Raw genomic sequence first — 10,151 nt, 5'->3', positions numbered from 1 at the left:
AGTTTACATAGAGTCATATGGTAAGTACACGACTAAGTCTTAAGTCTTAATTCTTAATTTTCAATCGTAAACCCACCTTCATACGGTAATTACACGACTAAGTCTTAATTCTTAATTCTTAATTTTCAATCGTAAACCCACCTCCTTTGTCCTATGTAGCTTCCTTATTCAGTATATATGAGTCATTCGCCTCTTTGTATTTGTTCTATGGCTTACTCAGCGTTTTGAAACTTTTAATATTTATTGTGTCTATGGTGTGATGGTGTCTGACTGGTTGTATTGTTTGTGTTTGAAGGAAAGACGCTTATAGCGCCGAATTTCATTGTTGGCGTATGAAATAAATATATTTTGTGCAGTGCAGAAAATCACTTTCGTAAGTTAACTTCAGTTTCATTATAACGAAAAGAAATTCATTTGTTGAAAACAGTTGTTTTACCGATAAAAAATATTCTTAATTAATAATTTTGAGTACTTACTATACTGCAATAGTGGCGCTTATACAATTCCGACTGGATTTTGAAAAACATCATTTGCAAAAGCGATGATGTCTAGGAAAATGGAGGAATAAAAATATTTTAAAGTGAAATGAAATGTATAAAAAAGTTAATCAAAACGCTGTAAACATTTGGCAGCAATTTCAATAATTGTACATCAGAATATTATTTATTTTCTTTACTGAACCGTACTGTTTTCCTGTAATTCAAATTCTTTCAATACAACCGAGTTTCGGGAATCAAGTGGGAATGAAAAGATAAATTGTGCAAGACTTTGTCCACTCTTAACTATTTAAAAATTTTCTGTAATTCTGTATCACGTATCCAAGTTTATACCTTGATCCTGATGGCATGATTGTGTATATGTTGATCCTGTGGTACATAATGGTTGCTGTTTTAATTTAGAGCGTCGAAAGATCGGGGAGAGTTGTAGATCCTGATACCATAACAATATTGGTTAAATATGTAGTTGAGCGGTATTTGCGAAAAAAAATGTTAAAAATCCGAAAATACCTTTATTAGATGCTCTTCAACTTCCTCTTTTCATTAGAAGCGGCGGAGATAAGAAATTCCAAATACTTTAAAAGATATCGCCATTCTTATTTTGCTATACAAGACCTGTGTAATCAATTGAACGACGCCATTTTTTTATTGCCGTGTGTTTGTGAATGCTTAATTAATGAAAATGGTCGATTAGGTCAGGTCAGTTACATTATAAATACTTTGAAACTAAGCGTACATTAAAAATAATATGAATTAATTTCAATGGTTCTTTAGTTTTAAAGTATTTATAATGTAACTGACCTGACATAACAAACCGGGACAAAGGATGAACAGTAGCAAATCACATAAGAATTTTTTGTTACTTATTACTTGCGCAACAATAACAAATAAGACTTTAAAATTAGAAACGTTAAAAACTCGCCTAAGTTGGAGGCGGTAATTAAACACTGTTTTAAACAATAAATTAACTAAATAATCACATATTGGTTCATTTGAATTCTGGCCTATCACGAACAATCAAGTGACATCATTATCCAATAAAAAAATAGATACTCGTAAACAAGAAACAATGGTGAATTCCACATGAATGCAATGGTATCATTGTGATGAAATTTAAAAATTTGATATCTCCTAAAGTATTTGGAATTTCTTATCTCCGCTGCTTTCAATGAAAAGAGGAAGTTGAAGAGTATCTAATAAAGGTATTTCGGATTTTTAACATTATTTTTCGCAAATACAGCTCAACTACATATGATGAAATTTAAAAATTCTATATCTCCTAAAGTATTTGGAATTTCTTACCTCCGCCGCTTTTAATGAAAAGAGGAAGTTGAAGAGCATAGAATAAAAGTATTTTCGGATTTTTAACATTTTTTTTCGGAAATACCGCCCAACTACATATTTACCCAATATTGGTGACATCACCACCCCTACATTCTTACAGGGCAAGCGTGGGAATATGGGGGTTTTGGGCAGGAAGATTTCACGTGCTTTTTCTGCACAAAAGGTGATTATAGGACTTCATGGCTTTTTAGAACGGAAAGAAAAAAAAATCTGAAAGCAAAATTTTCACACCCTACACACGTACCTAAACTTACCCTGAAGGGACGGTTTCTTAATTCCTACTAGTTTGCGTAAAATAATTGTTTATAGCATACATTACTAAATCAGCATCGAATGTCACGGCTTTGGGGAACGAAAAGTAAATAAAAACGGAAAATATATTTTTCAAGTACGAGCGGCATCTACAAATATACCCTGAAAAAATGGTTTCTTAATTTGTACGGGTTCGCAGAGAATAACAGTTTAAAGCTTACATTACAACACCTGTGTTTTCACACTGCCGCCTTCATTCATTATTTACCCGCAATCGTGTATCTCTTTGTTTAGCACAACTGTAGCCAACTATGGAGGATTAAAAATACGCTAATTCTTCCATCTCATATATTGAAGTTTATCCCTGGATCCTGAAGGCTTGATCGTGATGGCATGATCCTGTTGGCTTGATCCTGTGATACCTATATGATACTTGCTGTTTTAATTCAGTATGTCGAAAGACCCTGTACATAAATAAAACATATTGTCATATAATAATGAATAAAACTAAATTTTTTTCAACCTACAATCATAAATTTTTCTTACTTCTTAATATCTTTTATATGCAGGACCTTCTGATGTACTGAACTAAAACAGCAAGCATCATGTGCCACAGTATCATGCCATCAGGATCAAGCCTTCAGGATCCAGGGATAAACTTGGATACATGAAACACCAGCCATATCAAATACATAATATACAATGGTTGTAATCAAAGAATTCCCTGCAAAGACCAAAATTCAACGTGTCTGCTACTTCAGTGCACAGCACGTATTCCTCACAGAAAATGAACAGCATTAACAATTCAATTCAAATTACAGTCTCCCATTAGACTCGTTCATTACATCATTCAAAATAGTGCAGTGTAACAAAATAAACATTTTGTAATACAATTACATACTTATATTAATAAAACAACAATCATGAAATACAGGTGTTAAAAACTCCTTACAACTGTTTTTTAAACAAATTTAATTGTTACAAATCCTACATTGACATAAGTTCTCAAAAAAAAAATTTTAAACCCACAAGGGTAAACAAACAATGAATTTCTGCGGTTGCATGAATACATTGGTGTTGTAATGTAAACTGTAATTTTTTCACAAATCAGTAGGAATTAAGAAACCTTCCGTGCAGGGTTAATTCAGGAACGTCTCTAGTATATGGAAAACATATATTCCTATTTATGGCTGGTAAATAATGAATGGCGTGACAGCATAAAAACACAGGTATTGTAATGTAAGTTATAAAAATTTAGTTTTTTCACAAACTAGTAGGAATTACGAAACTATCCCTTGGGAGTAAATTTAGAGACATGTGTAGGGACATGTGTAGTGTGTGTAAACCATTTTTTCAGACTAATTCCTTTCCGTTCTAAAAAGGCGCGACATCCGATAATTACCACACAAATGACTTTCATTTTTTAATTTAACTTTCGGGTATTGTATTCTATACTATAGCTCTACCTCTTCTTTTATAGAACACGGTACCAAAGATATGTTGGTAATATTCTTACGTCACGGCTTTACTGGAAATTAATAAAATTCTAAAAATACTGTTTTTAAAAAACTAGATGCTTACCCTGAAGACAGTGTCTGTATATTCCTGCTGGTTTCTGAGAAACCACAGTTTATAGACTACATTACAACACCTATGCATTGACAAAGACGTCGCCATTTGTTGTAACCTTCTAATATATAGAGAGGATCGGCAGAGCTAACATCTACAGCATTCCATTCCAAGGCGGAGTTTGTGTATTTCGGTATAAATATTACAAATTTGTTACATAGTGAGAATGTTCGTTGAGATTAGGTTCGCAATACTTCACAATATTGTGGATGGTTGGTTAGGTTAGTATAGCTACATTAAAAATACTGTAAAATATTTTTAATGGTTGCTTAGGAATTGAAACATAGTACAGCAATGATTTCACTCCGATTTCTCAAGTCCATTAATAGCTATATCGCGAATTTATACTGTGTCCACAGGATCTTTCAAAGTATCTACTGAATTAAAACAGCAAGCATCTGTATCACAGGATTAATACATACAGGATGATGCCATCAGGATCAAGGGATGAACTTAGATACGTCATATGGAACTTAAATTGCATAATTGTATGAAATTGGGTAACTTATTTGTCTGTTAATCTTCTTAAGTAATCTTGCAGGAAAAGATTGTATGCCCTCCGTAATTTTTTTTTTTTTTTTAAATTTGAAAAAGCAGATGAACAAAGTCACAATGTCCACCCACCAATAGGAAAAACAAGGGAATGCAAAGGTGGAGTTTCACGAGACTACCAGGAAACAAAACATTTTCTAGGAGAAGTATCTGAGTTGTTAGAGGATTTGTGTATGTTGTTGCTATTATTGTTTTTATTGTTATTGTTGTTGTTGTTGCGAATGGGTAAAAACATTGTGATCTTGAGTGGTATTTTGGCTAAAAATTACTAGTTAGCATCACTATAGGTATCATGATTGAATAATATAAGCGTGTTGCAATAATGAATCAATGAAGCAATAATGCATCTTTTGACACCAGCTAATGGACAGTTGAATATGTTTCTGGTCTGAAATTTGTGGCTTACCAGATCTCCTTGACAAAACTTGAAATTACTCCATTTGCATATGATTTCAAATTTGTTACAGGTCAAATTGTAAAAAAAAAAAAAAAATAAAAAAAAATTATAAAACAATTTTATTCTTAAGAAGTGCACATTATATAAACAAAAATTTTAACAAAAAAAAACTGACTTAAAAAAACTAGGTATTCCAAAACAAATTAATATGCACTAAAAAGTAAAAAAAATAAATGCGTATTCTTCTACAACTTTATAATCAACGTACTTATTCTACTCATCAATATGTAGGTACGATCTATGTGTTTACTATGCAAGAAGGTAGGTAGGTACCTACCCACTTCAAATCTAACTCAACACATACCTATGAATAACAAACAATGATCAAAATATTTTTTAGAGTTCTCCTAAGTAAAATGAAATGAAAAATATTAGACTACTTAACAGTCAATCAAATTATTACGATAATATAATGTAGTTACAATTAATTATTGTTATTTTTGGAGTCTGTGCCAGCCAAGGAAACACTACAATATACCTAGCAGTAATAATACGAGAATACTTTAAGAAATATTTTTTTTTGCAAATTAACTTTTATATGAACGACAATATACGGTGAGTACTGTGACAGAATACTGATACCTAATTAAACCCATTTACAAATTAACTTTTATACTACAATGTACTGTGACAATATCTGCGGCCTTGAAACAACATAAATACCAATGCCTAATTAAACCAAACAAACGAACTTTAATGCGACACTATGCTGAGACCTGATGTAGCAAAACGGTGATACGAAAATACGGCCAGTATTAAGCACAAGGACTTGCCGTAAGAAGGACGGTGTGGATATAGAACGAGAAAATAATCTGAAACGGTTCGTAGTCAAGTGACTCGTATCTGGCGCGGCGTGTGCCAGGCGTGTCCACTTGACAGCTTCCCTCACGCCTCTCGCCTCGTCAAGTCGCGCGTGCGACGCAAGCACATCTCACCTATAACTATGTACCTACCTTGGCTGACACAGACTCCACTACACTTTGATCTTAGCCAAAAGGCAGAGAAGCAATAACAACCCTAATGAACCAGGAGCTATATGGGCTCCCTATAACTAAATTAAATGCTATAAAAAATAACAGTAATTGTAACTACATTATATTATCGTAATAATTTGACTGACTTTTAAGTAGTCTAATATTTTTCATTTCATTTTACTTAGGAGAACTCTAAAAAAAATAATTTTTAAGTCGGTTTTATTTTTTTGTTAAAATTTTTGTTTATTGTTTGATTTTTAGTGAATCAGAAGTACACTAACTAATATATCTGAATTTGGGCAGACCTACTAAACGTGCTGCTCATACGAGACGAGACTACGAAATCTGTCTTCCGACACTGAAGGTCACACATAATACACCTTAAGTAATGTAATTATAATACTTGCGTCATGTTGCAATGCAGCAACGAACATAAGCGCATTGCAATTTGATTACAGACAGAAATTCTGCCCCAGATCGCACCCTTACTGTAAGCAGTTAAGGAGTTCCATTGATCATCATATTCAACTACGACAATTACTTGACCATAACGACGTTACTGATTGCCTATAAAAGATTCGGCCGAGTATCATTAATTTGCTCCTAAGAATTGAAGAGTTAGGTACATTACTTTGTCATGGATCCCATAATCAGAACCTAACCAAACTCTCATCAAACTACCCCTGAAGTACATCCTTTCAAATAAAAAAAAGAATCACCAAAATCGGTTCACCCAGTCTAAAGTTCTGAGGTAACAAACAAAAAAAATACAGTCGAATTGAGAACCTCCTCCTTTTTTGAAGTCGGTTAAAAAAATGTTGATGCCTTTTGTCTTTTGTTGCATAAGGAAGCCTTGAATGTTAGAAGGGAATAAGTATTGAAAAAATAATTTATTAAAATATATAATTACCATCAAGGATTGATGCACAGTTTTGGTTTAGCTGTTAGCTATTTATTGAGATATTTAAAAACACCAAGGAAGAGCAAATTTCTTATTTTATGAGATTTTAGCTTTGAAATGCAACATTAATAAATATATTTATTTTTTAATTTTATATAATCTCATTTAAAGATGTATTTAAAGCATAATTTTGAATGTGGTTGTTTTAAAAGGTTTATTTTTTATTTATACTGTTCATTTGACTAGATGTACAAGTTTCATCACACAATGGTACTAGACACATCAAATATCAGTTGTTTGTTACAGATACAAATGTATAGACATAAAGGTAAAACAGTAATACAAATTCAAATATAATCTAGACAGACATAAAGAGCTACAAGATTATATAGAAAAAGGTGGAATAGTAATATAGATACAAATATAGCTTTCACAAACAAAAAAGGTGCATATATTCACAGATAAAGATAAAACAGTATTATAGATATAGTAGATATATTATAAGAGACATATGATTAGTATTGAAAAGGGAAAAAAAAAAAAAAAAAAAAAAAGTAATAACTAACAAGGTGGTGGGAAGTTTAGGATGTATTGAGATAGTTTGCTTTGGGGTACAACATTTTTTTAAGTTAAAAACACCCATTTAAAAGATTAAATATTTAAAAAAAATTTAAGATTCTGCAGTAATTTTATTGAATAGCTTGCCTACTGGATTAGGAATGATGGTGTGGTAGTGTTTAAATATATTAATCAAGAGCTTAAAATGTGTAGGTTTACAGTAATAAAAAAAACAACTAAAAATACTTAACTGGGAATATTCTGAGAAAACTTTATAATTGGAATCAGATAACATTAATATTTTAATCTCATTTCAGGTTGTAAAATATGTTATGTATATTAATCTAAATTTATTAAATGCGTGCTTATGAAAAGCTACAAAAGTAAAATAATAAATATAAAGTTACAACCCAGTTTTCATCTCTTGATTCCCAGAAAAATGTATAGGTAATTATTGGCATTTTTAACTGATAGTGTACCTTTTTTAGAAACACCAAGGAAGTTACTGATGCTAATTGTACTCCTATGTTTGTATTTTATGTGCTGTGTTTTTTAAAATTTCAAATTGGTTTTTTTTTTTACAGATTTTTGCTGACATTAAAACATTACAATATTTGATGCCAGCTGTTTTCGTGCTCCGTCTTAGATGTAATTTTAATTGTTTTAAGGGCCGATATGACTGAAGAGTTGGAGAAGCCACCTCCAGCTATCTTGAAGCTGGCGAAAATGAAGTTCGTTTTGACCCTTCCCGAGCACCGGCTGGACAACGCCCTGCGAGCGCAGCTGCTGGAAGGCATCGTCAAGGAGAACATGGCCCCCTACTATAAGACGGTCTGTGCCGACCTCGGCTGGCCGGTCGACGAGGACCTCCTGAAGAAAATGAGCGCCGCCTACGAGGAGGAGCTCGCCAGGTTCGACGCGAGGGACGGGATCGATGACGAGGACGACCACTCGTCGGGCTGGCGGGACAAGCTGGACTACCTGTGCTCCATGGGGGACCGGGAGGGCGCGGAGCGGCTGGCCGGGAGCAAGCTGGGGGACCGGGCCCTGTCGACGCGGTCGCGGCTGCACGCGTGGTTCGCGCTGTTCCGCTCCGCCCTCCTGCACGGCTGCGACCGGGACGGCATGCGGCAGGCCGTGGAGGGGGCGGAGGCCCTGGTGGCGGGCGGGGCCGGCGACTGGGGCGCCAGGAACAAGCTGAAGGCGTACCGGGGCCTGTACGCCCTCGCGGTGCGGGACTACGACGCGGCGGCCCGACTCCTGCTCGACTGCGTGCCGACCTTCGAGTCGCACGAGCTGGCGTGCTTCGAGGACGTGGCGCGGTACGCGACGCTGGCGTGCATGCTGGTGCTGCCGCGCGGCGAGCTGGCGCGGGCCCTGGCGCGGAGCGGCGAGATGGCGCAGGCACTCGCCGACCGCTGCCCGGCGCTCGGCGAGTACTTCCGGTCGCTGCACGAGTGCCGCTACGCCGACTTCTTCGCCAGCCTGGCGGGCGTGGGGGCGGAGATGCGCCTCGACCCGCTGCTGCACCCCCACTACCGCCAGTACGTGCGCGGCATGCGGCTGCGCGCGTACGACCAGTCTCTCCGCGCGTACAGCTCGCTCGGCCTGCGCAGGATGGGCGAGACGTTCGGCGTGAGCGAGGACTTCGTGGAGCGGGAGGTGGCGCGCTTCGTGGCGGATGGGCGGCTGCGGTGCCGGATCGACAAGGTGGCGCGGGCGGTGGTGACGCAGTTCTGCGGGGCGGAGTGCAGCGAGCACGGCGACGAGGTGGCCGCCTACTTCTCCGGGGCCGTCCACGACCGCGAGGTCATGTACCAGAAAATTATCAAACATGGTGACAATGTCCTGAACCGCACTAAGAAGCTGGCGAGGGTTATTGATTTTTAAGCTGCCCAAATTTATAAATGTTACAAAAAGAAAAGAAAAAAATTGTAGAAAGTTCATGAACAGTATGTCCTTTCATTGTAATACAGGTTTTTAAGTCATTTGTGCATGTTTGCACAAAAATGTCTTTGCCTGGTTGTTCAAAATTATTCAAAATACAAATTTAAGAATTATTGTCAAATTGTTGTATACTTTAACAAATATGTTAACATTATATGTTGCAACTACTTTTAAGTTATTTTCTTTGTGATATGTTTTAACTGAAGTTCTTTGTGTTGTTAACAATGGAAATATTTTAAGTAAATTAATAGTTACCTAATTTTTATTACTTTCTTAACAATTCTTGCTACTAAAGTGTACATTTCAGTAAACTGTGATAAGCTTAATAAAATATGTTACATTATCAATTTTTATAAATTCAATTTATTATACAACTTGTGAATTCTTTTCCAAGCATGTATGGTGCTCCCAATTTGCTCGAAATACTAAGGAATTTGATGGATGAACAAATGCATTAATCATGATAAAGTTAAATATATTAAATATTAAAACAAATAGTATACCACCATATAAAATGGAAAAGAAAAAAAATTGAATAAAATGTAGGTATAATTGAAGGGTGCCACATTAAAACATTGTTGATGCCATAATTTGAAATATAAATTTTTTATTTATGTATTTTTGTTTTCTTTATGTACAGTAAAGTGTACTTAGCTGTACATGTACAGTGTGCAGAACTTTAAAAGAAAACAACCTGATTTCAAAACTGCTGAATATTAGAGCGTTGTCTGTTTACAAAAAGCCTTTAAGAATACGCAGAGGGCAGATGGGTAGTTCTGTTTCCATATTCCATTTTTTGGACTGTATTTTTAGGAGAGTGAAAGTGGCTAAAACATTTGTTCTCAGAATAATGTAATGGTTACCACACAACTCTCACAGTTGTACTATGCACGACGAGTAGACTGTGCGCCAGTCCATAGGAGATACCGCGCTAGAAGCACCAGCGAACGTCTCACTTATCATTCAGCCTCATTGACAAAAAGACACCCCGAAAATACGGGCCCCGTAAGTCATGTACTCATTCTTTTACATTGAACAAC

At 35.9% G+C, this 10,151-nt stretch overlaps 1 protein-coding gene across 1 annotated transcript; it reads left to right on the top strand.

The window, feature by feature from the left end:
- Positions 1 to 261: 261 nt before the first annotated feature.
- LOC134540698 (26S proteasome non-ATPase regulatory subunit 6-like) lies at positions 262 to 9,731 on the top strand. The gene is made up of 2 exons (XM_063383577.1): positions 262 to 373; positions 7,833 to 9,731. Exon 2 carries the CDS (start codon positions 7,840 to 7,842, stop codon positions 9,052 to 9,054), a length of 1,215 nt encoding a protein of 404 aa, XP_063239647.1. The 5' UTR covers positions 262 to 373; positions 7,833 to 7,839; the 3' UTR covers positions 9,055 to 9,731.
- The last annotated feature ends 420 nt before the right edge of the window (positions 9,732 to 10,151 follow it).

Source organism: Bacillus rossius, chromosome 17 (genome assembly GCF_032445375.1).
Source record: "Bacillus rossius redtenbacheri isolate Brsri chromosome 17, Brsri_v3, whole genome shotgun sequence".
NCBI lineage: Eukaryota > Metazoa > Arthropoda > Insecta > Phasmatodea > Bacillidae > Bacillus > Bacillus rossius.
This window is presented reverse-complemented; position numbering and strand designations above follow the sequence as displayed.